Genomic DNA, 27,998 nt, shown 5'->3' with positions numbered 1-27,998 from the left:
AATTTTGTTGCGCAGCTTTTGCCAAATATTTAATTAAGTTAATACAGTATTATTATTAAATATCACACGGTTACAGGTAAATTACTCTTAATGTCAAATTAAAAAGAGTTTCTACCCTTTCTATTGAATTTGTCATTTAATAAATTGAATTAGTGTGATAGGAATGTTCGATGTTCATAATGTTTTATTTATTTACGTATTAATAAATTTAATATTATCACTATTGTTATAAATATTAACAATTATTTTTAAAGTTAAACAAATCTTATTAGTGATTAAAATGAAAATAAATTTTTGTTTCAGATTATTTTATGCGATAATAACATAAATATTTATCCAAAATGCTGATAAAAGAATACAGAATACCTCTTCCTTTAACAGTGGAAGAATATCGAATAGCTCAGCTTTATATGATTGCTAAGAAAAGCAGAGAAGAAAGCTCTGGTGAAGGCAGTGGTGTTGAGATAATTGTAAATGAGCCTTATGAAAATGGCCCGGGTGGAAATGGTCAGTATACTCAAAAAATTTATCATGTTGGCAGCCATTTGCCAGGATGGTTCAAAAGCTTACTTCCTAAATCAGCCTTGACTGTTTCTGAAGAAGCCTGGAATGCATATCCCTATACAAAAACTAGATACACCTGTCCTTTTGTTGAAAAATTTTCACTGGAAATAGAAACCTACTATTTTGCTGATAATGGCCATCAGGACAATGTTTTTAAATTGTCTGGAAGTGATTTAAAAAATAGAATTGTTGATGTTATTGACGTAGTGAAAGACCAGCTATATGGTGCTGATTATGTAAAAGAAGAAGACCCAAAGCTTTTTGTTTCTCATAAATGTAACAGAGGGCCACTTTCTGAATCTTGGCTAGAAGAATATTGGCGCGAAGTACAAGGCAAACCTCAACCTCTACCAAATGGGAAGTCGCTCATGTGTGCCTATAAACTTTGTAGAGTGGAATTTCGGTACTGGGGAATGCAAACTAAATTGGAGAAATTTATTCATGATGTGGCTTTAAGAAAAACAATGCTAAGGGCTCACCGGCAAGCCTGGGCTTGGCAAGATGAATGGCATGGTCTTACAATGGAAGATATTCGAGAAATTGAACGCCAGACTCAACTTGCATTACAAAAGAAAATGGCTGGTGAAGCAGCTGAAGAAACTGACGTTTCAGAAGAAAATTCTAAATCTTTGGCTGCTACTATGAGCAGCCTTGAAAAGAATGAAGAATCAGCAAGTCCATTTCCTACAAAGAAAAATAACACAGAACAAAAAATTCAAAAGCATTTAAGTCCTGAAAGCACTCCACCATCTGAATCAAAATCAGCCTTAAAATCAAGCCTTAGATCATCTTCTTCTGGTTCCCTCAAAAGTATACAAACCCAAGTGGCAAATTGGAGAATGGAGACATTAGTTAGAGAATCAGAGACTGAAACTGGTTCAGAAGATGAATTTTATGATTGTGAATCTTCTTTTAATAAATGGTCATCTATGTGTTCTCTTGATGAAGCTGATATTGATATATCTCCTACTCAAGACAGAGATCATAATCAAGATGACAGCATTTTTAACCCATCCTTCTTGAAGCGTGTAACTTCGGAAAGAGGTTCTCGAAGAGTCATAACTTTACATAGTCATCACAGTATAGATGGCTGCCCAGAAACACCTGTTCATAGTACATGCCCTACAACAGTTCTAATTCTTGTATTCCATGCTGGAAGTATTCTTGATGCAAATATTGATATGACAGCTAAAAAATCTGATGTTACTACATTTAAAGGGGCCTTCGAATCTGTTATGAGGCAGCACTATCCAACATTAGTTGGTCATATTACTATAAAATTAGTTTCTTGTCCATCAATTTGTACTGAAGCTCTCGGGGTACTATCAACTTTAAGCCCTTACAGTTTTGACTGTTCACCCTCAACAAGTGAGACACCTTCCCTAACAAATGATCTTATACCAATTGGTGCCATACCACTAATTGCAACATCATCTCCAGAATATACTGACCATGTAACTAAAACTATTTTATCTGCAAATATGGTTTACAATGAATTTATAAAATCAGATGATGGAAAAGGCTTTAATGGGCAGGTGTGTATTGTTGGTGATTGTATGGGTTCTGTGCTTGCTTATGATGCACTTTGTCGGACTTTGCAGTATCAATCGCGGCATGACAGTGAAAACAGCATTCTTGACACTGAAATAACTATTCCTAATGAACCCACAGAACATTATTTGAATAAATCCCATCTTCAAGCTCCTACGCCTAGAAGACGGTCATCCACAGCTAGTGACAATCAGACTAAATTAGAATTTGAAGTTAGTGACTTCTTTACATTTGGAAGTCCACTTTCATTAATATTGGCCTCAAGAAAAATATCTGATGATAAATTCAAAGATATTGTAAAGCCACCTGTCCAACAAATATTTAACTTATTTCATCCTACTGATCCTGTGGCTTCTAGATTAGAACCATTACTATCAGCCCGATTTACAAATCTTCCACCAATAAATGTTGCTAGATATGCTAAATATCCTTTAGGAAATGGGCAGCCCTATCATTTAATGGAACTTATTCAAAGCCACCCAACCTTATTTGGAGACCATTTACAAATGCCACCTACTCCTGTTCTTAGAAGACTATCAGAAGCATCAGTTCAGAGTACCGTTAGTGGTTTAGCTGATAATATTCCGTTAATTACTATGAATGCTCTCCAACAAAAATGGTGGGGCACCAAACGACTTGATTATGCCCTATATTGCCCTGAAGGTTTGGCCAATTTTCCGACAAATGCATTACCGCACCTGTTTCATGCAAGTTACTGGGAAAGTTCAGACGTTATAGCTTTCATATTACGTCAAGTGGGTCATTTTGATTTAGCTCTATATAGTCAGTCTGAAGACAAAGAGAGTGCAATGTTTAAACCCGGTCAAGATAAAGAAAAGTGGATGAGAAAAAGAACTTCCGTTAAATTAAAGAATGTTGCAGCTAACCATAGAGCAAATGATGTTATTGTGATGGAAGGCTGTCCTCAAACGTTTGTAGCGCGATTTATGTATGGGCCGCTTGATATGATAACTCTGACGGGGGAAAAAGTAGATATACACATGATAAAAGATCCACCTGCAGGAGAATGGACTTTATTGTCTACAGTAGTTACTGACAAAACTGGAAGAATTACTTATACATTGACTGACAAACAAAGCGTCGGATGTGGTATTTACCCAGTAAGAGTGGTTGTCCGAGGTGACCACACAAGCTGCAATTTTCATCTAGCAGTGGTTCCGCCACAGACCGAGTGTGTTGTTTTTAGTATTGATGGCTCATTCACTGCCAGTGTATCAGTTACTGGTCGAGATCCTAAAGTGAGAGCTGGAGCTGTTGACGTAGTACGCTTTTGGCAAGATTTGGGGTACCTAATTCTTTACATAACAGGAAGACCAGACATGCAACAAAGAAAAGTTGTGTCATGGTTAGCTGAGCACAACTTTCCTCACGGCTTAGTATTTTTTTCGGATGGATTTTCAACCGATCCCTTAGGACATAAAGCTGCACATTTGAATAATTTAATTACCGAACATGGTGTAATTATACATGCTGCTTACGGCTCAGGAAAAGATATAAGCGTATATCACAATTGTGGATTATCACAAAAACAGATATATGCTACAGGAAAAATAAGTAAAAAATATAGCAACATGGCTACGACTTTATGTGACGGGTACGCATCTCATTTAGCTGATTTGAAACAGCCAGGTGCCGTTAGACCGGCCAGAGGAAATGCCCGTCTCCTTGTTCCACGACGTTTGCTGGCACCAGTGAACACTTCTGTTGCTACTCGAGGTCGCCGTTAAACACCGATCTACATCTACCATGTCCCCTATCTGTGTGAGGTAAGTGAAAAACCCATTGCAGAAATGTAGAATTTCATTAAAACGTTTCAGTAACGAAAAAAAAATATTTCTTAAATATATTAAAAACTAGTATTTATCATAGGTATATATTTTCAAAAAGAATATCTTAAGATGATATTTTATCATAGAATTATTCGCGTATTCGAAATTATTGTAAAATCATAGCTTCACTAAAAGAACATCTTAACAATCAAAACGATTTAGTTAGTTTTATCGTCACTGTGTACCTTATATATATATTCTTTATTGCACTTTAAAATAATCACAATTACAAGTCATTTTTACAAAAAATGTTGGCAAGGGCGAACTTATCTCTGTAAGAGATCTCTACCAGTCTACCCATGGTGGTGAGAGAAGATGTTATCGCGGGACTCATAAGTGCATTTGTGATAAAGTGAAAAAAAAAACTGAACAAAAAGTTAAAAATAATAATAAAATGCCATATACTTATTTTGCTATATATACATTCAAAATTAGTGAAATAAAAAAAAAAAAAAAATACATATATACTTAAATACATACATAGTTACATGCACATATACATGCATACATACCCACATACATACCCACATACATACCTACATATACACACACATAAATACATACATACATACATACATACATACATACATACATACATATATTGAGAGTACAACAATTATGAGAGGTTCATAGCTTCGGAGAGAAGATGTTTCCTTAGCCTGTCCTTGAAAGCATAAATTGAAGTGCTGTCTTGGATCACCCTCGGTAAATGATTCCAAAGTTTTGCAGCGCGTATTGTGAATGAATTGAGGAGGAAGTTGGTGTTATGTCTGGGGACTTCGAGCATCGATGTGACGCAAGACCTTCTGGATCGTGTTGGGGTAGGAGAAAGAAGGAAACGGGACCGAAGGTAGGAGGGAGCATTTTGGTCATGGAGTATGTTATAGAGAAAAGAAAGGATATGCATATCACGGCGAAGTTGGATTGGGAGCCACTTAAGTTGAGTGCGAAATTGGGTGATGTGATCGTATTTACGTAAACCAAAGATGAAGCGTATCGCAAGATTTTGTAGACGCTCTAATTTATTAAGAAGCTCCTTTGTCACATCTAAATAGCACACATCTGCATAATCGAGGATAGGTAAAAGAAGGGATTGCGCAAGCAGAATTTTGGTTTGAAAGGGAAGAAAGTGTTGGAGACGCTTAAGAGAGTGGAAGGTGTGGTGCATCCTTCGGCTGACTTCGTTGACATGAGCTATCCACGATAAGTTGTTGTCCAAAATCAAGCCTAGGTTTCTAACTTTGTCGCAGTATGGTATCGGTGTGCCACAGTACAAGACTGGAGGTACTGTTTCCCAGGCAATACGGTTTCTCAAACGGCTGCTACCGATAATTATTGCTTGAGATTTTACTGGATTTATAAGAAGTCCAAACGAATTGGCCCATTGGTAGATTGCAGCTAGGTCCTTGTTAAGGAGATTGATAGTCTCATGCAACTCAGCCAGTCCAAAGTGACGGTAAATTTGTAGATCGTCTGCATACAGGTGGAAGGGAGAAGAAATAGCACTGGAGATGTTGTTAATAAATATAGAAAAAAGTAACGGGGAGAGTACGCCGCCTTGTGGGACACCAGCAGTAAGGGTCAACCAATTCGATGAGTTAAAATCAGTCCTTACAGACTGCTGACGTCCCGAAAGATATGAGTGAAACCAGTCAATGCAAGTGGGGGAGATGTTAACTGCACGAAGAGTGCCAAGAAGTATGTCATAGTCTACAGAGTTGAAAGCGCTACTGAAGTCTAACAAAATCATTGCAGTGAGCTTGGTGCTATCCATAGCCCACCGAATATCCTCCGTCACATTCAAAAGCGCTCCAACAGTGCTGTGGGAAGGACGGAAACCGGATTGATAGGGGCATAGTAGAGAGTTGGAAATAAGGTAAGAATAGAGTTGTTGGTGAACTATAGATTCCAGGACTTTGGATAAAATGGGAAGGATAGATATAGGACGATATTGAGCACCTTACTATTAATTATAAAATATTAACTATGTAACGTTATGTAATTTAACTCGGTTACTTATGAGCTAAACGTTATTGTACGTAAATTCTATTGTTAATCAATTTGTAAGGCTGGACATTTTAGTATTCTATGATTTTAATAAATTATATTTGTAAATCTAGTCTTTCTAATTGATATATTAAATAATATTACCTATAATATCTTTGCTAACTTAACTCATGCTTATCTAAACGTTATAAGTAATTTAAGCTTTGCTATTTGGGTTTTATTATAGATATATGATAATATTTCTAGTGTGTTATAAAATTTACATCAAAAGAATACTGTATTCCTTCGAAACGTTTCAACCTGAACCTGTGGTACTATTTTTGGATCTTTTCTATACTAAGAAGATTATTGATTATGAAATAAAAGTTATGTGAAAAATAATTGGCTATTTGACACATTTTTATACAACTCGAATATAAGTTCGAATTTTTTGTATTTACTTTTTAGTTAAAACAAAATGAAGCCAATTTTTCTTGATGTTAAGATAAAAAAAATTATATATAAATAATATTTGAATTTTTATAATACATCATATATGTATTGTGTCAAATAGCCCTGTCATAAAATAAAAATTAAATATAAGCTATAACAAAAATGCTCCATTAAGTTATTATAATTTGTAATACAAATTATTCCTACAACTCCATGTTACCATAGTAGTTCCTGTAAAGTAATCGGTAGCTTAAGATAGCCTGAATATTGATCTAATTATTCATAATTTTCCATTTTGAAATTTTTAAAATAATTTAAGATAGTAAGATATATTGATATTACATCTCGTTATTTATTTGTATTTGATATAGAGATATTTAATCTATTCACAAAGTTTTTTAGAATTAAAGTTAACATTTTTTCAAAACGCTTATTGTCTGACTGCATGATTGACAGTTTCGACTATAAAGTATTTTAATTGATATAATTATGTCCTAAATCTGTCTATACCTATTTTATGTAGTAGGGAATTACTTTTAGTAAAATTATTTTTTATAATTTTTTTATAGGTAAAAAGTAATTCCGAGGTAACATGCAATATTAATATACCTACCATAAATTAATTATTGCAATATTTTAATTCATAAAATATATAAAAAATATCTTCGAACAATTGAAAGTAAAGTAAAACTAAGTATTAATTTTATGGTAAAATGTTTTTTTTTTTTTATATATACTCTCCTTAAATACAATGATCGAATAATGTAATACGAAAAAATATATTCCAGTCAGATCATAAAACTTACTGTGAATTATTAAATCGATGTTTATTGTATAACATTTTGTACGGTTTCGCCGTATGTGGAAGAAGTATATTTTACAAATAAGTTACGAATTGACTGTAAGAGGACCTGTTTCTCCTCAATTAATTAACGCCTACTTTTAGATTCATATTCGCAAATAGTAATATCTATACAAATATAGTGGAATTATAATATTAAAAAGAATGATATATTAGAAAGCTTTATCTGTAAGATACCGCCATCCGTCAAATAGCGTTCTCCACAACCGGTGAAACAGACTCTTAGAGTATTTTTAAAGCTTAATAAATTATATGTGCATTCTATAACTTATAATTTATAAATTATTCGAATAAATTGATATTAAAACTAGGGAATCGTGATCATGTAAGTAATTTCGCTAAATGGTCTGATTTGAAGTTATAAATTCTAGATGAATTTAAATATAAGAGTTTTTATTGTTATATTCGTCTCTGACAATTGGAGTTATATTAGTATATACGTAAAACATACGTAGAATTCTTTTTTAGTAGATACATACATAATTATTTCGTAATAGTTTGTTATATAACATTCCTGTTTTAGTGTTTTTCTAAACACGTCACTGTTGATAATTATCTCAACAATTTAAGAAATGGTTTGATAATTTATTAAAAATATATATTTATGAAAAAGTAAAGGCAATAAAATGCTACTGCACCGAAACTTAATTTCTAATCTTTTACGAATTATTTATATTATAGATCTGAAGAAACTATTTTTTAAGTTGAATTGTAGTAAAAGTATAGATATTTTTTTAATGTTTATATTTCTTGTGTTATTTTTTTATTTATAATAGTATTTTTTTATTATTAATGAGTATTGTGTATCTTTGCACTTTCGATGCGACTCAGCACCGTTTTAAACACCTTCATGCAAAAACAGTCAGTGTGAGAGAGTAGTACCGGATGGTGTCAATTGTTTTCAAAAGGCATTCTAGTATAATAAAAAATGACAAAATGATATAATTTATGGTGATTTAATATACATTCATTGTGTATCAGTATATTAAGTCACATTAGGGTTAAATTTCGGATATACGCCGAAAAATTTAATTTAAGTGCATGTAGATTCAGACCTGCTAATCTTAGGCACACCACGTTTTTGACAATCACAGTGAAATACCTATATACCGACTATGTTTATGTTCACTAAAGCTGGGTTCCTATATTCCAATAACGATTCGTTTTACGAAATGTTTTATTTCGAAAACAAATTGATCGAAATTTAAATAAAACGAATTGATTTTTTTTTTGAGGAACGGGCTTAGTAATGTATGAACAGATTTGTGGAAAACTGAAACTAAATATGGATGAACTAAAATAGGTTATGATATAAATTGTATACATTAACGCTCAAAACACGCTAATTGTTTACTGCAGACTAACGATAAACCTATTTAAATTCTAAAAATATTCTTTCAGAGGATTTGGAAAAGATTAAATGCTTTAGGAAGTTTTTTCCTTTATTATAGTTTGGAAAACTCAAGTTTTAAATAAGTATCTAACAATCTCTGATTATTAATATCAAACAATATCTTATCTGTATTTGAATAGACAAAAAATAATTATTCAGAAGCAAACAAAAGATGTAATAAATTGTACACGTAATAATTTATACGGTGTTTGTCCTATTTATAATGAAATGACAGGGTTGACCATGGTTGCTGTAAAGTATCCGAAATGTCGGGCATTTAAAAATTTTTATAAACCGCAATAAAATTTGTTTCATTATAATGAGTCAAAATCTCGTAAAAATTAGAATTTTCGACTATTCGGGGTCAAAATACGAGGTACATTACGTATACACAGAACAAGTTTTTTTTTTCTCAAAACAAAATTTTATATATCCAAATATAATCCAATTTATATTTTTCGGCTACTGTGGATAAAAAATACTTATATAGATTTTTTAACTGTTCGTGTGAACGCGTCGATCTCAAAAAGTACTGTACTGATATACCTAGATGAAAATATTGATGATGACATCTCTTGATTTGTTATCACGGAAAGATAGGGTACCAAAATAGAACAAAATTTTTGCAATGACATTTTTTTAAAAAGATTTTTAATGCATTTCGCTTATAAGTTTTGCCTCCTAGAACTGCTATAAAAATATATATATATCTATACTAATATTATAAAGCTGAAGCGTTTGTTTGTTTGTTTGAACGCGCTAATCTCAGAAACTACTGGTCCGATTTGAAAAATTCTTTTAGTGTTAAATAGCCCATTTATCGAGGAAGGTTATAGGCTATATATCATCTCGCTAAGACCAAAAGGAGCGGAGCGACAATGAAGAATGTTTCAAAATCGGGAGTTATTTTTTCCTTTTGAGAGCTTCCGCTGCGTGCGCTGTGAAAACAGTTAAAGTTTCGCAAAAATCATGTACTTATGACAGAATTGATCCTCTTTAAAAGTTCTAAAAAAAAAGTCCGGGACAGCATATATCTATCTTTTAAGGTTGGCTCACTATAACCTTTTTTATGCTAACCAAGTTTGTTCTAAAATAATGCATTATTTGCGAAGATGTTTTTATAAACATGATATTAATCCTTATTTAAATAAATACGTTATTCATCACAAGTATTTAATTTAAAACAAAATAGCCCTTTACATAATTCGATTTTAATGAGTGTCTCGTGAGATATCGCAGTTTTTAAATAACATCGCAGCAAATTAATGATCAAGTATTGCGCGCGCCTCTGTTCCACGCGGACGAAGTCGCGCGCAGAAGCTAGTCTTAACTAAATCTTATTCTAGACCACTTTAGACTGACACCGCAAGTACAATTTTCATTATGTTCATTATCAGACTTAATAAAGAACGATGTTCTCAATTCTATTGTATTTTTATGCGTGTTCATGGCGGAGGCGATTTGAAATAATTTTTTGTCAGTGGAAAAAAAAATCGTGGTGATTTTGCCCCCTTTCGTGTGCTTCCCGGGTCATGACCCCAGCACCCCCAATCCTACACTACTGCTACATCGAACTAGTTTTTTTTATGTCACTATTTCGGCAAATAAGCGTACAGCTCACCTGATGGTAAGAGATTACCATAGCTTATAGACGCCTGCAACACTAGAAGTATCGCAAGCGCGTTGCCGACCCAATCCCCAATCGCTCCATCCCCCCAGGAGCTCTGGTCACCTTACGCATCAACAGGAACACAATACTGCTTGAAAGCAGTATTATTTAGCTGTGATCTTCTGTAAGGTCGAGGTACCACCCCAGTCGGGCTGCTCCATATTTATCCTTCGCATGTTCTCCAGTTTATCTTTCGCATGTTACCTAGGTAACTTATATGCTTAGGTGTAGGTATAAATTTTATTTTACATAGGTGTAGTAGTTTAATTAGTTTGATCTAGGATGAACTCGGTAATTGAACAAAATAATAATTAAATTAAGAATTAAATTGAATCGTATTTCAATTATACAACTATGTTATAATACGAGAATAGATAAGGGTAAACTACTACTCTTATCAAAAATAAATCTTTTCAAAAATGAGTTAAAATGGATTTAAAGGAAATCGGTACCATTCGTTTTAATAAGATTTTCCATTGGCTTCAAAATGTTTGAAATTGTTAATTTAAATGACTTTAACACTTTTAAGGTACTGTCAATTAATATTTAATTATGTTATTCATTAATGTGTAGGTACAATCTTGTTTTTTAAAATGTACCAATATCATTGTCAGGATTTAATTTAGAATAGGGGGAAGAGTGAGTAATTTGGATTCAATTGTTAGGGAACAGTTTAACTGAGCGTAATTGCAAAATTGTTTATGGTATTGGAGGCCAAAACACTAAAAAGGAATTTACTCGAGCCTCGTGGGGATTTATTTTAGTTTATGAAGATTAAATAAAAAAAGGTTATATGTTGTATGGCCTTTTAATGTGGGCAGAGCGTATACAAGTTTTAATGGTCGATTCATGACAATGCAAAAATTTTACCTGTGACCTTTTTAAATTTTTTTAGTTTAAGTTTTCTAACAATTACTTTTATTTTCGAATAAAAGTAAGTACACACAGTTTTTATTTTTCGGACCGTCAGATTAATAAATTTCGTCCACATAAATTAGGATGTCTTAAAGACCTTGAATCGGGGGGAATTAGGTATCAACGTCAACGGCGAATACATCTCTCACCTTCATTTCGCCGACGATATCGTCAACTTCAACGTATCGTTGCGGAGACGTTGGATGAGCTAGGCCAAATGCTGGCTGGCCTAAACGAGTCCTTCCAACGAGTCAGTCTCGGTATGAACTTGGACAAAACGAAAGTTATATTTAACAACCAAGTCATACCGAGACCGGTTTCGGTCGATGGTACCCTTCACGAAGTTGTTCAGGATTATGTTTACCTAGGCCATACCATCCAACTAGGTCGCAACAACTTCGAGAAGGAGGCCGATAGGAGGATTCGGTTGAGCTGGGCGGCGTTTTGCAGGCTTCGTTGAACAATGCATCCTGCCTCTGTTAACATATGGAGTTGAGACGTGGACACTGATGATGAGACTGTCCCACAAGCTTAAAGTCGCTCAACGTGCAATGGGACTGGCTATGCTTGGGGTTTCTCTCAAAGATAGGATTAGAAATGAGACTATCCGCGAAAGAACGAAAGTAACCGACATGTCCACAGAATTAGCAAGTTGAAGCGGCAGTGGGCTGGTCATCTGTGTCGCAGAACCGATGGCTGTTGGAGCAGATGTGTCCTGGAGTGGAGACCGCGTCTGGGCTAATGTAGTGTAGGACGTACTCCGGCCCGTTGGACCGACGATCCAGCAGTGGACTGCAATAGGCTGAACTGGCTGACTGACTGTCTCCACATAAATGCCAGACTATGGGTCACAGTACGTCAGTCGACGAGAACATCAAGATGAAACGTCTGTATAGCATAATAATTGACGAGCTCGAGTTTTTCTAACAGTTGATCGGCTGCTCTAGACATGCGACACTATACACAGAGCCCAAATATGGTTGAAGTACTTCACAAGCTACAAGACTACCCACATTATCTTATTCTGACGCTCTCGATTAATTACCAAAATCCCCGGTAGAGATTTCTTGCCATTACCTACTATTATTTGATCGATTTAGATTTATTGTGAAAAAATCACATCACACTTACACACTTTCTACAAAGTACACATTTGTCTATTTTATGATTTTCTGTTTCAAAAAATAGTATAGTTTTATTTAAGGCTGCCATAATAATAGAGTTTCTGATGAAATTGATAAAGTTGAAAATGTACTCATGATATTTTTTTAATATAGTAATATTGAATATTAACAAAATAAGATTAAAGATATCTTTAAACGTAGTTATTGATACTTTTAAATATGGCTATTAAGATCTCACTCGTTTTCGTTTTTGTACGGCTTCTTATGCGAGGCCGCTCGATATTTATATAAAAAGGTATCTCTGCGAAGAAGTACGATCGATAAAGATTTGTAATTGAAACCTTATTCCACTTTTAATCTACTCGCGTGTTAAAATAACAAAACATGTTTTTTGTAGGATATTGATGTTGTACTAGACTAGAGCCGAATTGACCGTCTAAATCTAAAAGGCTACATAATGCAAAATTTCTATATATTTTTTATTTACTCGAATAGTATTTTGTATTAAACGTATGAGTGGAATTTACCAACTGGCTTATGTATGTGTAGATGTGAGTCGAGATTGTTACTTTGAATTAGAGATTTTTGATGTTCTAGTAAATTTATTTATAGGTAAAACGTATATGTGTCAGTAAAGTTATTCTAAATAATTATAATGTTTAGATTTATTTTATAAAAATGCAATATTGTTTTATTTACACGGTTAAATATTGTACAGTTAGGGATGTGTTAAGTCTTTTAAAATAAGAATCAGGAATCTGGCCAGTGAAAAGATAGGCAAATGCAATCTACATACAGTGTTATAATGTCTGTGGTCAGGATGCTGATTATTATTTTAGAGTGCATATTACAAATTAAATAAATTATTTTTTTCAATTTAAAAAGGTAAACATAGTCTATAATGTGCAAAGCATGAAAACGTTTTGTATCACATACATTAATTTATGCTATTTAAATTTTTATTCAAATAAATATTAAACTTTATGTAAATTAAAGATTATATATAAATACATGATTATTTGATCTTTTAATAATTGATGCGCTAGTTCTAACTCATTTTGTAATTTGATGTATTCATTATAACTATGTGTGGATAAATAAACTATTGTTGTTGGCTCTAAAAAGGTTTTTTTTGTCCTTGTACTATAAAAAAATTGTCATTTCAAAGGTGTAAAATAAAAATCCAAACTGCCTATAACATTTATTTATAAAAATGTTTGTATAATAAAATATATCTAAAAATGCAAAAGTTAAATGATTTACTTTAATATTTTATCTACTATTAGTCTATCGGAATAAAAACATTTCCGAATAGTCACACAAATATGACAAAAATACTAATTTAAAACTATTACGCTTATTCATCTAAATAACAATATTACCATATTATCTAAATATGTATATTATTTATTTCACTTAAAACATATGAAATAAAAATAACATAGGTACTGTAATTGGGAATCCTATCTCAATATAAATCTTAATTTACAAAGCACACGATACCATTATTTGATATAAATATATTTTTATTTATTTATGTAAAAATTATTTGCAATTAGTACGCCTTAAAGCATATTTTATTTAGAATTATTTAAAAACACAAATACACAAGAAAATAGATTTCAGTACAGTATGAAAATAGATTAGTTTTACATTATTAATAATATGTTATAGTTTTGGTTATCCCGATAGAATATGTGCGATATCAACAAACGACTTATGTAACGCCTCAACAAACTGTGTGCTGCTGTTATGTGCCTTGTAACTTGTTACCGCTGCTCCAAGTTTATCAGGAAAAGCAGAGTACCTATAATTTAAAATAATTTTTAGATATATTATATAGACATAAATTACACAACATAAAGTTACTGTTAAAAATGTTAAAGTCAATGTGCTAAAATTTCAAAAACTAGAAGCAATATTTATATTAATTATTAAAACTCACTAACAAAATTAAAGTCACAACTATAGTTATGTCAAAAAATTTATAAATCTTTTAAAATAACTTAATTTTTCTAAATATCAATATATTTTAAACATAATTGAAAAACTGACAAGTAGGCAATAAATATTTAAAAAAGTATGTTACCCGATGCCAAAGCCTTCTTTCACAACTGGACCGAAACCGCCAGCCAAAACACTCGGTGCGGACAGAGTACTTGTACTTAGAATAGATTTATTTAGATATTTATATTCATAGGAATCATATATTTCCGGTCTGGGCATATTATTGTCTTCTGCAATCTTCATTAATGCGAACATGTGACGGTCGAAACCTTGACCCAACGAAGCCTGTTTCACTAATTCAGAGTGGCCAGAGGAACATTCCTGCATAATTGCACGAAGTTCTTGCTTGGACGGATTATTTGAGTGAAGTTTTTCACAAAACGCCTGTAAAATAACATAATAATCTATATAAAAGGAGAGAAATTACTTTCCAAGATTTACTTGTCAGATTTTAGAGGTTCATTTTACATTAGAAAGTTTGAATACTGAGAAATATTATCGGGTTATAAATACTATGATTAGAAGTAGAAAAGATTTAAAAATAGAAATGTCCTACTATTAACAAAAACGTAAACATGACAATATAAAATCACTTATATATTATTCATATTAATATTTATTTATTTATACGAAGTAATTTTTAAATGAAGATCGTATTTTTTTTTCACTAATTTTTATCACAGAAATGACAACAAAAATCTCTTCGCCAAATGTGCTTATATTACATTGCAGATTGACAGTTAAAGGAATTTTTTTTTTATTACATATTAAGCAGCATATTAATTTAAAAGAACAACTAAAGACTCAGAGACACTAGCTTAAATGGATATTTGCGATTTTTTACGATACGGTAAAAAGCTACAAATAGAATTTAACATTTACCTTTGTTTTATCAGTGCAAGGCCTCATTGTTTCTGTTCTTCCGTGCTTGAAGGCGGATGTGCTGCATGATTCATAGGTGCCCACAAATTTACTGTTTATAAGATGATAAGCAGCCTAAAACGATAACTTTTGTTAAGTAAGTTAGTTAAATAGCTTAATTTGTTACTTTAATACAAATTAAGGGCCATAGTTTTTAGTAGTGTTTCAATTTTTTTTTTATTATTATATATGTATCTATATTTCTTATATTTCACGACTAAAAAATATAAGAAAAATCGTTAAAAATCGCGATTAAAAACCAGTCTATCGATTCTTTCTCCGTGTACAAGAAGGGTTGAGCTTAATCGACCACGCTACGGGTACTACGGGTACTACGGTACTACGGGTTAGCGGATATATTCTTTACTATGAGTAAAGATTGCTATCAGGTGTCTATGATAACAATCGGAACAACTGCTTAACGTGCTCTTCAAGGCTCGGTGAGGAGACCCACAAGGACCGACCCAGACCGGTAAGAAATATTTTGTACAAATACAAATATCCGTTCCGAACAGGAATCGAACCCAGAATCGCCGGTGTTTGAGCCCATACACGACACACGCACTACTACACCAGAGCGATGAGCGAGAAAAACCACTCTGTTAACTTAATATTGTAGACTACGATGTAATTTTATTAACATCTATATGAATGTTTTTATGTTTATATGTTTAGCAAGGAAGACATTAGTATGAGTTGAATATCCTAATCTTTATAAGATGTTTGAGTTTACAAAAAATGAAACCAACCAACTGTTGGCATAACAAGGAAGATATAACAGAAAACGTAACAGAATTCATAACAGGTTCAGGTTTCAATGATATTATCACTCAGTCCATAATAGGGTTGCCATAGTTATGCTTTTTGTGTCCAGTTTTTATTAAGCTTTTTAATTTTGACCAGTCACCTCGCTATCCCCCTAATCCAAATGTAAATTCAGAACTGATTCAGAAATAAGTTTCCCTAGTACAAGGAGGTCTTGGGTAGAAATAAGTAATTGATTTTTTTTAATTAACCTATTTTAATTTATAAAAATAATTTTTTGGCTAATAGTTTTGTTCAATAGTTCAGTAGTATCCTATATCTTTATAATAAAAATGAATGTTGCTAAGCGCATAACTCGAGAATGGCTTGACCAATTCCGCTAATTTTTTTTTATATGTTCCTCAAGACCCACAGAAGGTTTTTATAGCAAACAAAATAATAATAATAATAAAAAATTAGTCATCACTCGGAAAACGTTACATTTATTTTAGTATTAACTATTAATAATAATAATAATAATATCTTTATTTCACAAACTTAGAACTATATTACAATGATAATGTGGCAACAATATTAGAAGTAATGAGATTAGCATCTGTAACCGAACTAGGCATAGCCTGTATTTCGGCTATCAGCACCATTCCTAATCCGAATGAAATTCCGAATCGTTCCATGTCGCCGAAATGGAGGTATTTACTTAAGGTATTAACTTCCCAACGACAGACAAATTGGATAATTCTTTTTTTTTTGTATTTGCTATTATCTGGACAAGATTTATACAAAGGAAATATATTAAAAAATGGCAGTACGAAGTTTGCTAGCTAGTTATATAGTACTAGTTATATTGAAAATAAGACCATTACTATCCTTACTTAATAAAAAAAATTATATTACCTGAAATCCCAATTGCATAATACAATCAGGGCTAACTTTAAATTTCTTACAAGCTCCTTTTGTTAAGCCTTCGAACAAAATGTAGTCAATGCTTAAAGAATTACACCAATCATTGTATTCCTTTCTGGCCTTATTGATAAAACTTTTTGATTTATCATCAAGGTTAAATTCTGAAAGTATAAATATTTTGTTATAGTAAGTATAGATAGTAGTCATACAACTTGTTTATTAATGTTTTTTCCAATTAAATCCTATTAAAGTTTAATTAAACGAAATGTAGGACTACTAAAACATAAGTTTATTGTATTGTTTTATTTATTAAACTAAAAAAAAAACATAACTAGTCTAAATATTGCTGAAAAATGTGCATCAAGGAATATTTCTTCTGTCAGGACTTATTTGGAAATTGGCTTTAAGAATGTGTATTTAATTTTTGATAAAAAAATTCAAATTACAAAAAATTAAAAAATATATCTACTTAATATAATGTTTTAGAAATTGATTTTGTTTTTTATTTCAATCTTCACAATATTGTTTTATTGCCTACAAAATGGTAACTACATATTAATATATTTTTGTACAAAAAATATAATCTTATCTCCGCTATATATTAATACGTGAAGCAAGAACTTTGTACACCTTTTTACGAAAATTGTGCAGATGTAGGAGAATGAAATTTCGCACACTTATAGTTTATATAGAGAAGGAGTGCAGAATGCTAATATTTTTTTCAAATTATGCATAAAAAATACATTCAATCAATAAAAAGCATTACACATACTACCATATATTTGACACACACGCGGCAATCAAATTGAGAATAGATTATAGACTATAGATTAATATGGTTTGTCTTTACTGATTGTCAAACATAATAACTAATATATATATGTTCAAACACAAACCCACACACATCAGCCTATCGCAATCCACTGCTGGACATAGGCCTCCACAAGTTCGCGCCAAAAATGGCGTGATGTCATGTGTTTTGCCCATAGTCACCACGCTGGGCTGGGCGGGTTGGTGACCGCAGGCCTGGCTTTGTCGTCGGTCTGTCTATTTCAAAGCCAGCAGTTGGATGGTTATTTTTAAGTTCCAAGGTGGTAGTGGAACTGTGTTATCCCTTAGTTGCCTCTTACGACAACCACGGGAAGAGAGGGGGTGGCTATATTCTTTGCTGTCGTTACCACACAGCTTGCCGAAACCACACAACTTATAGCTATATGTTCAAAATTATAATTTGAATTAATTATGGTCGAATTTCGACCACTGAGCGACTACTAGTTGTTATAAAAATATATCACATGTAATTTAAATAATAATTGTGTTTGCAGGCAAACGAAAAAAAACTGACTTCAATTATATCGACAAGTAATAGAAAGTAGGTAGACAAAAAATTAGTCAAGTAAATACGCATCATCAAAGATTACTCTAAAAGTTGTGATCAGATCTCGATGAAATTTAACTGTGACCACATGATATATATGACTTTTTTTATTTTTTATTTTTTTTTATTACTATTATTGATATATATGTATTTGTGTATGTATGTGTATGTGTATGTATATTTATGTATGTGTATATGTATATGTATATATTTGAATGTATGTATATGTAAGTAAGTATTATGTATATGTAAGTAAATGTATTTGGTGTTCATGTACGTTTGTGACTATAATATGTTCATATGTATGTTACATAACATTTTTGCGCCCCATCCCACACTTCTTATTTAGTCCTCTGCCCAAAGGTTGCCTGGAAGAGATCGCTGTATTAGCGATAAGGCCGCCTGTTGCAGCTGATGCAAATTTTATTTTTATATTTCATTTGTTATGCTATTAAAACCTTGTATTAGTGTGCGAAAGTGTAAATAAATAAATAAATAAATAAATAAATAAACATCGGCTTTCGATTAAATCAAAAATTATCAAAATCGGTACACCGAGTAAAAAGTTATGCGGATTTTCGAGTGTCCCTCGATTTCTCTGGGATCCCATCATCAGATCCTGGTTACCATATCATGGTACCAAACCAGGGATATCTCCTTTCCAACAAAAAAGAATTATCAAAATCGATTCATAAACGACAAAGTTGTCCCCGAACATACATAAAAGTCGATTAAGAAATAAGTATAAGAAACAAGGAAAGTGAAATATACAAGTGTTAAAAACTTAAGAAGAGGAAGCAGATACATACGTAACTTCTGAACCGTAACATTATTACTTGAAGGCTTCAAGTCTGGACTGACAAAAGGTTTAGTTATAGTTTCTGCATAAATATCTTGAAAGAATCTCAGAACAGCTACACCATCGCCCCATGAATGTTCAAAGTTAACACCTGCCACTCCATCTTTTGTTACTATAAGACTAAATGACTTATCAAACCATCTGTAATAAATTATAATTAATAACAATTTAAATACAATAAATAAAATATTTAAAATAAAATATTTAAAATAAAATTAATATGCAACTCAGTCTGTGAAGGTACTGTATAAAATAAAACCTCTTTCAGTTAAGATTCACACACATTCAACTAAAACATGAAGACAAGTTAACTTTCATTGGGAAGCCAATGCTATTCAGAGAATGTATCTGGATCGAAATCGATGTGCGGTGATAATTAAAATAAATTAGTTCTAATTATACATAAAAATGTAAATTAATAATAAAAATAATGTTGACCTGTTTGTTCCATCCGAATGTAAAAACTCAGACAAAATTTTGTGTTTATTATTTTCAATAATCGTATCATCTAATACTAAATTGAAAATAGCTGTATCAATCTTCCTTAATACATCATGATTTCCAATTTCTTCCAAATGTATTCTTTGTTTAGCCCATTGATCTCTGTTTTGAGTTGTTAATACACCTAATGGATACTCTGCTTTTGGAGTATTATCATTAAGAATTTTTGATAAATTTGCTAAAATTTCAGAAGGTAGCAAAAGATTCCCTGAAAATAAACAAAGCACATAGTATAGTGTTAAAGTAAACAACATTGAAATATATGCAAATAATGTATTGTGTATACACATTTACATAAAAGGTAAAGAAACTTTGATGGTACGAGTGACCTGGTAGAACTTTAACATAAATTTCTTTTTTTTAAAGCATAAAAAATAAGTTTTTACAAAAACATTATTAAAATATTTACCGTCAGAATCTAAAACGTCAAATATATAAAAATTGCCATTCCTTTGAACAACAACATGATTACAGCTATGATCACTAAATATTTTGTCTTTGTTTAACATGGGAATACGAGTGGCATTGAATAAACCACCAAATTGACTCATGTCTAGAGGAAAAGCCTTAAACAGGTATGCACCATACCTGAAACATTTAAGGATGATTTGAGTTTTTTTTTTAAATGTACATGAAAAGTTTTTAATTTTTTAAATATTTTTTAATCTATAAATTTTCAAAAAAAAGATTACCATGATAAGCTTTCAGGAAGTAAACCTGTAATAGTTCTAAATAATGGTGTATTACTTTTTTTTGGTTGCATGTGGAATACTTCAGGTTCAAGAATTTGGTCTCTCAAAGACAACATAAATCTTACAGCACTTACTAATAAATTTGCTGTTCTAACCAGCTGATCATTGTATTCTGGTTTAGTATCATTTTGGAATACCAATATGGGATTATAGTTTATTGGAAGAGAAACACGGTCTCTTAAATAGAGATTAAACCAGTAGTCAGAGATGTAACTTGTATGTTTGTTAGCTTTATCCTTGGCAATGAGTTTTGATTGTAATTCTGCTCCTTCTTTTGTTACAAAATTATCAGTTCTCTTGATAGCTTCAGCGTACTGGTCACTGGTAAGCAAAGGTCTCAGAGCATTGAGATATCTGTCTCGAGTATCATTTAATTGTGGTACTGGTAGTCGTGGTAGTGACTTTTGAAAATGCATCGTAGGCAATTTACTTCTTTGCATATATTGATAGGCGATATCTCTAATTTTTTTCGATTTCGTCGCAAGGTTTCGTAATTCTTGTACATTTTTAAACGTACTATTATTACTTTTTAATATTTTACTGACTGAGAGCATTTTACTTAATATTTAAATTTATATACTTATTTAATGTATCATAAGAAATGATAATTAACAGGCACTTATTTAACTTTCACTCATAATATTAAAATTCAAACACGTCCAGAGTGCAGATACTTATGTCTGTAGTATCAATTATTAATACGTATAAACCGTGTATGATATCAGAGACGACCCTTCCAAAAGATATAAATTACGAAAGAATTCAATGAAATTCTTTCCAAATATTTGTTACATATATAGTTACTTAGTCAGTTATAGTTATAAAAGTAAAAAACAGAAGACTGTAACGTTACGAACGTATAGGGCAAAGGTAAATAACAAGTAAATAACTTATTAATCATATAAAAATTTACCCATTGACGCGTGACAGACGTCACTTTAATGTTGCAAGTTTGCAACTAGGCGATCTGAAGTCGATTCGGTAGACGAAAGAATAGTCAAGTAAATACGCATTATCAACGATTACTTCAAAAGTTGTAATCAGATCTCGATGAAAATGTCAAAAATCATCAAAATCGGTACACCCAGTAAAAATTTATGCTGATTTTCGAGGGTTGCCCTCGACGTCTCTGGGATCCTATCATCAGATCCTGGTTTCCTTATCATGGTATCAAACTAGGGATATCCCCTTTCCAACAAAAAACGAATTATTAAAATCGGTTCATAAACGACGGAGTTATCCCCGAACATACGTTAATATATATATATATATATATATATATAATTGGAAGTTGGTGAGAATAAGGAACTTTTTTTGGAAACATAATATAAAGTCTTTATACAGATCAACCATTGTTTTGTCAATGTTGAAATAATAATTTAAAAATCATTGTATCATAATTCTATTGGAAATATCATTTGTTAAAATGTTAAATTATACTACACTTTAAAGATTTTAGCTTATTTCTGTAAAATTTTTAAAAGTATATAAGCTTTAAATTTATAATTTTGCCGAAAGAAAAAAAAAATTAACTATAGCATTATAGAGCTTAATTCCACCACGCTGCTCCACTGCGGGTTTGCGGATATATTTCCCCACTATGAGTAACAAGTGTTTTATATGTTGTTGTATTTTAAATAAAAGACTTCTTGCAACGAGCCATCTTTATTACGTCTTGTTATACATAGTGTTCATATTCTAACTCTTATAATGTTGCCAGTGCCATCAACCTTATTATTAACACTAATAATAATAGAGGTGTGTTGCCATATACAACATCCCCCCTTTTTAGTTTTAAATTTAACTTAAACATAAATTCAACTTAAATTAAATTAACAAAATAAAATTTTAAGACAAGACATATTTTTTTTTTTTTTTTTAAACATTACTATTGTGTGTAATCTTTGAAGTATGAGGGTTGTTTTATTAATCTACCATACCTACTGACTTTATGACCAACATTTTCAGAACTCTTACTATTTTGTGAAGGAACAGTAATCAACGGAGTATTAAATATTTCTGATTTGACATTAAATTGATTAGGTGAATAATTTATGTGCTTTTGATTCCTCCTGACTTCTGTTCCATCCTCCCTTTTGACAATAAAAGATCTCGGGCCCTCTGGCTTTATAATTTTGCCTGGATACCACACCCTGTTTGGTCTATTCTGCACCACAACATTTTGACCTGGTTTAAAATTTACATTTCTAACTTTACAAGTTTTATTATAATAAAATTCTGTTTTTTGTTTGTTGAGTGACATTTTTTCCTGCACATTAACAACTTTAGGTTTTAAATGATCTTTAGTACAAGGTAAGTTAGTTCTCAAAAGTCTAGACATTAATAATTCTGATGGACTATAATCCAATCCTGCAACTGGTGTAGATCTATAATGTAACAGAGACAAACAAAAATCATAGTCATTATTGTTTTCACATTTTTTCATCATGTTTTTTACAATTCCTACTGCTTTTTCACTTAAACCATTAGACTGAGGATATCTAGGACTTGAATAAATTAATTGAATATCTAATGAATTTGTAAACTTTTTAAAAGAGTAACTTCCAAACGGCATATTGTCACTTACAATATATTTTGGTATGCCATGAGTAGAAAAAATAGTCAATAAATTTTTAATTACACTATCAGCTGTTTTATCATTTAAATATTTTACTTCTATCCATTTTGAATAGTAATCAACAACAACTAGGTAATCTTTTCTGCTGTAAGTACATATATCCATACCTATCTTGTAGAACGGTAAGCTAGGAATATCATGAGACACAAGAGGTTCTTTACTATTAGACGGTCTATACTTTTCACAAGAACTACATGACAACACAAACCTCTCTATATCTTGTGACATTCCCGGCCAATACATAACATTTCTAGCTCTCTTTTTACACTTCACTATACCTGCATGTCCTGTATGTATAATCATAAGCATTTCTTTTCTTACATGTTTTGGTATAACTATTTTATCCTGTAAGTACACTATATTATCTTTTACATGTATATATTCTTTTAAACTGTAGTATATTTTTAATTCTTTATTATGTATTAGTTTATTATTTTTAGGCCAACTATTTTTATACCAATAAATTACTTGTATTAAATTTATATCATTTTTAGTTTCTTTTTGTAACATTTCTAATTTACTATCTGTTATAGCTAAATCTGTTTCAAAGCAATGCACTGTCTCCTGTGTTGTTGGATCTATCTCAGCATTATTTTTTATATAATTTCTTGACAAGTAGTCTGCAATATACATTTTATTACCTGGTATATACTTTATATTTATATCGTATTTTAACAATTTCAAGATCATACGCTGTAGTCTAGCACTTATTTTATTTATATCTTTATTAATTATTGTGACCAAGGGTTTATGATCAGTCTCCACTGTTATGTTCCTGCCGTACACGAACTGATGATATTTATCTAATGCAACACAGATAGCGAATAATTCCTTTTCTATTGGTGCCCATCTAGTTTGACATTCGGTATAAGCCCTTGAGTAAAAAGAAATAGGTTTACCATTTTGTAACAAACACGCTCCCATGCCAGATTTAGAACTATCAGTTTGCAACACTATAGAACCTTTACTGTTTAAGACAGCTAGTGTAGGTGTATTACTTAACTTGGTTTTTAATTCTTTAAATGCTTTATCTTGTGGTTCAGACCACTCCCACACAACATCTTTTTTAAGTAAGTTTCTTAAAGGTTCTGTAATTACAGAATAATGAGGTATAAATCTACTCAAATAGTTACACATGCCTAAAAATTTTTGTAGCTGTTTTACATTACTAGGCTCCTTCAACTCTAATATAGCTTTTACATTATCGGGATCAACTTGTATACCTTCCTGTGATACTATTAAACCCACATACTTAACATGGTCCGACTTATATTGTATTTTATTTTTATTAAATTTTACATTATATTTTCTGGCTCTTTCTATCACTTTATTTAATATATCATCATGCTCAGAGTTATTTTTCCCTGCTATTATTATATCATCATAGTATATTTCTACTCCTTTAATATCTCCAAAAATGTTAGTATTTGTTCTTTGCATAACTTCTGGAGCAGATGATATACCAAACGGTAACCTCTTAAACCTATATCTCCCATATGGAGTGCCAAAAGTACACAATTTATCCTTATCACTTAACATTATCTGAAAAAATCCATCTTTCATATCTAAAACAGTAAACACTTTCTTACCTGCTAAGTTATTATAAATTTCTTCTGGAGATGGAATAAAATATCTCTCTCTTACTATATACTCATTAAGCTCTTTAGGATCTAAACATAACCTCAAAGATTTATCTGGTTTTTCCACTATAACTAGGTTATTACACCACTCAGTAGGACCTTCTACCCGCTCTATAATATTCCTGTTTTCATAATTATTTAATGTTTCCTTAAGTCTATCTTTTATGGCTAAAGGTATTCGTCTTATAGGTTTAACAACAGGTTTTGCATCATCTAAAATTTTTATTTGGTAAGTACCTATCGTCCCTAGACCCTGAAAAATATCTTTATTATCTTTTATAAATTTTTCCTTTTCCGTCAACTTATCACTTTGTATTTCATCAATCCTTTTTAACAAGTTTAACCTAATACAATCTGGTAGTCCTATTACAGGTTGTACATCTAAATCAATTACAGTAAAACATACCTTTTTATTTATCCCTTTTACAACACAGCTTAGTTCTACTTGTCCCGCTGTCTTAATTCTCTCTCCATTATAAACAACAAGAATAGCAGGTGTTTGTTTCAAACTTAACTTATTATTTTTATTAATACACTTGAACAACTTTAAAGACAATGTATTACAGTCCGCACCCGTGTCTAGCTTAAACTCTATATTTAAACCTAGAATATTTATTTTTTCTCTCCACTGTAACTTAATATTGTCTATATAGTTTAAACTTCCTATTGTATAATTATGATCGCTGTCACTTTCACTTTTATTTTCCTCCTTTTCCAAGCTGTACGCCTGCTTCTTCTTCCTGTGTATGTTTTTATTCCTACACATCACAGCGAAGTGATTCAGTTTATTGCACAACACACACTTTTTACCAAACGCTGAACATTTTCTCGGTTCATGTACTTTACCACATTTCCCACAGTTATTTCTGTAGTTCTTCTTCTCCTTCCTGTAGTTTACTCTCTGTTTATGTATACTGTCTATTTCTTTCTTTTCATTTAATGCTCCTACCTGTATCTTCCCTATTTCTGCTGCTCTTCCAAACTGGATGGCTTGATCCAAAGTTAAGTCACTCTCCCGTAGTAACCTTTCTTGTACACCTTTGTCCTTTATTCCAATCACTATCATGTCCCTCACAAGCCTGTCTTCTTCTTTGAACTCACATAGTTTAGCTTGTTTCTTTAATTCTGTTACATAGTGCTCAAAGGTCTCCCCTTCGGCTTGCGACATGTTAAAAAACTTATAACTGTTAGCGATTATGTTTTTTCTCGGTTTTATGTGCTTTTCAAATAATTCTAAGAGTTTTTCTAAGCTTTTTACCTTTAAACATTCCATCGACGTGGTATAGACATCCATGGCGTCATCCCCCGCTAAATTCAGAAACAACGCCATTTTTCGCTCCTCTGACTTTTCAGTCAAGCCCGCAGCTTCTATGTAATTTAAAAATTTTCTTTTAAACGTATAAAAGTTTTCTGATGACCCTGATAAAATCAGATTAATTGGCGGCCTTAACCCCTCCATCTTTGCGTATATTTTTACACAATTTTAACTGTTTCTTTCTCCTCTCTATGTTTCTCCCTGTCGATTTCTTGAATGTTCGGCTATTATTTCTTTTGTTTTTACACCTGACACCATGTTTTATATGTTGTTGTATTTTAAATAAAAGACTTCTTGCAACGAGCCATCTTTATTACGTCTTGTTATACATAGTGTTCATATTCTAACTCTTATAATGTTGCCAGTGCCATCAACCTTATTATTAACACTAATAATAATAGAGGTGTGTTGCCATATACAACAAATTCCACCACGCTGCTCCACTGCGGGTTTGCGGATATATTTCCCCACTATGAGTAACAATCGCTATCCGATATACAACCGGGACAGACAGCTTCACGTGTTCTCCGAGGCAAGGTGGAGAGACCCACAAGGACAGACATCCAAACCGGAAAGAAATATTTGTATCCAGCGGGATTCGAACCCGCGTCTCCGACTGACCGTGTCGGCGCTCTAGCCAATTAAGCTATGGAACGATGTACCCGCCAGAGCGAAATTCTTGATGTGATGATTTTTATTTTTCGGTTTAAGCGAACTTTTTGAACATATACTATTACTAGCTGTGCCCGCGGCTTCGCCGGCGTTGAAATCAGTTTGTCACAAAGTTTTCCCGGCAAACTTCCAGTGAAACTCTCATCAAAATTGGCTTAGACATTCCGTAAACCTTCCTCTTGAAGCCCTCTCCATTTGTGAAACCGCATGAAAATCCGTCCAGTAGATTTTGAGAGAATCGATCACATACGCTTTTGGGGACTTTGTTTTATAATACACTAACTGTTGCCCGCGACTACGTCCACGTGGTTATGAAGATATGCATTACTATTAAGATGTTTAACGCAAATTATTTTTTTATTTCAGTCACTTGAAATGCTTATCACTCTGAGTAACTTTTTCAAAGGCACAATTTAGTATAATTTAATAGTTATTTTTATAAAACCTCTCTATACACCACATTTTTAGTTTTATTTTAATGCTGCTTAAATAACCTATCAGTCGAACTTATAGCTGCTGTATATGTTTCATATAAACTATCAACTCCAATTAAACCTCCTTAGCGGTGGAATATCGCAAAACCCATTCTTAGCGGACGTCTAGTAACTATAATCTACCTCCCTGCCAGATTTCATCTTTGTCCATATTGGATGGATGGACCATCCAGCGGTTTTTGAGTCCTCGTGATGAGTGACTCAGTGACCTTTCTCTTTTATATGTATTTAGATTACGATGCATTATTTAGACACCTCCTCACCATCTATAGAGCATACATTTTAAATTTCAAGTACATACATACATATAATCACGCCTCTTTCCCGTAGGGGTAGGCAGAGACCACTTCTTTCCACTTTCCACGATCCTTACATACTACATACTATTTCAAGTATCTTACCTTAAAAACATAGAACTTTCATACAAACTTCCAACCCCCGTTTTATCCCTTTAGGGGTCGAGTTTCGTTAAATTCGTTCTCAGCGGATGTTTACGTCCTATAAGGAACCTATCTGCAAAATTTCAAGTTTGTAGCTGTTGTAGTTTCGGAGGTTTTGTGATGAGTGAATCAATCTACCATCCCCCGTTTTAACCCCAAAAGGGAGTTTCTTTCTAAAGATACATTATTCGGACACCTTCTCACCATCTAAAGAGCGAACATTTTAAATTTCAAGTCTCTTACTTCAAAAACATAGGACTTTCATACAAACTTTCAACCCCCGTTTTACCCCTTTAGGGACCGAATTTCGTAAAACCCGTTCTTAACGAATGCTTACGCCCTATAA

At 32.2% G+C, this 27,998-nt stretch overlaps 3 protein-coding genes across 3 annotated transcripts; 1 reads left to right on the top strand and 2 right to left on the bottom strand.

Moving 5' to 3' along the window:
- The first annotated feature begins 341 nt into the window (after window positions 1–341).
- On the top strand, window positions 342–4,164 carry LOC123655609 (protein retinal degeneration B). Its single transcript, XM_045591373.1, has one exon. The coding sequence runs from the start codon at window positions 342–344 to the stop codon at window positions 3,861–3,863; it is 3,522 nt and encodes a 1,173-aa protein (XP_045447329.1). The 3' UTR covers window positions 3,864–4,164.
- A 9,439-nt stretch (window positions 4,165–13,603) lies between these two features.
- LOC123655646 (carnitine O-palmitoyltransferase 2, mitochondrial) lies at window positions 13,604–21,336 on the bottom strand. Its single transcript, XM_045591407.1, has 8 exons — window positions 20,394–21,336; window positions 20,111–20,289; window positions 19,639–19,909; window positions 19,151–19,341; window positions 16,955–17,124; window positions 15,257–15,370; window positions 14,457–14,758; window positions 13,604–14,174 (listed from the first exon to the last, which is right to left on the bottom strand). The coding sequence occupies exons 1-8, from the start codon at window positions 21,005–21,007 to the stop codon at window positions 14,048–14,050; spliced, it is 1,968 nt and encodes a 655-aa protein (XP_045447363.1). The 5' UTR covers window positions 21,008–21,336; the 3' UTR covers window positions 13,604–14,047.
- Window positions 21,337–21,913: 577 nt separating this feature from the next.
- LOC123655840 (uncharacterized protein K02A2.6-like) lies at window positions 21,914–26,190 on the bottom strand. Its single transcript, XM_045591592.1, has 5 exons — window positions 23,784–26,190; window positions 23,600–23,711; window positions 23,199–23,482; window positions 22,402–22,640; window positions 21,914–21,919 (listed from the first exon to the last, which is right to left on the bottom strand). Exons 1-5 carry the CDS (start codon window positions 26,188–26,190, stop codon window positions 21,914–21,916), a joined length of 3,048 nt encoding a protein of 1,015 aa, XP_045447548.1.
- Window positions 26,191–27,998: the final 1,808 nt, after the last annotated feature.

Source organism: Melitaea cinxia, chromosome 8 (genome assembly GCF_905220565.1).
Source record: "Melitaea cinxia chromosome 8, ilMelCinx1.1, whole genome shotgun sequence".
Classification (NCBI taxonomy): domain Eukaryota; kingdom Metazoa; phylum Arthropoda; class Insecta; order Lepidoptera; family Nymphalidae; genus Melitaea; species Melitaea cinxia.
This window is presented reverse-complemented; position numbering and strand designations above follow the sequence as displayed.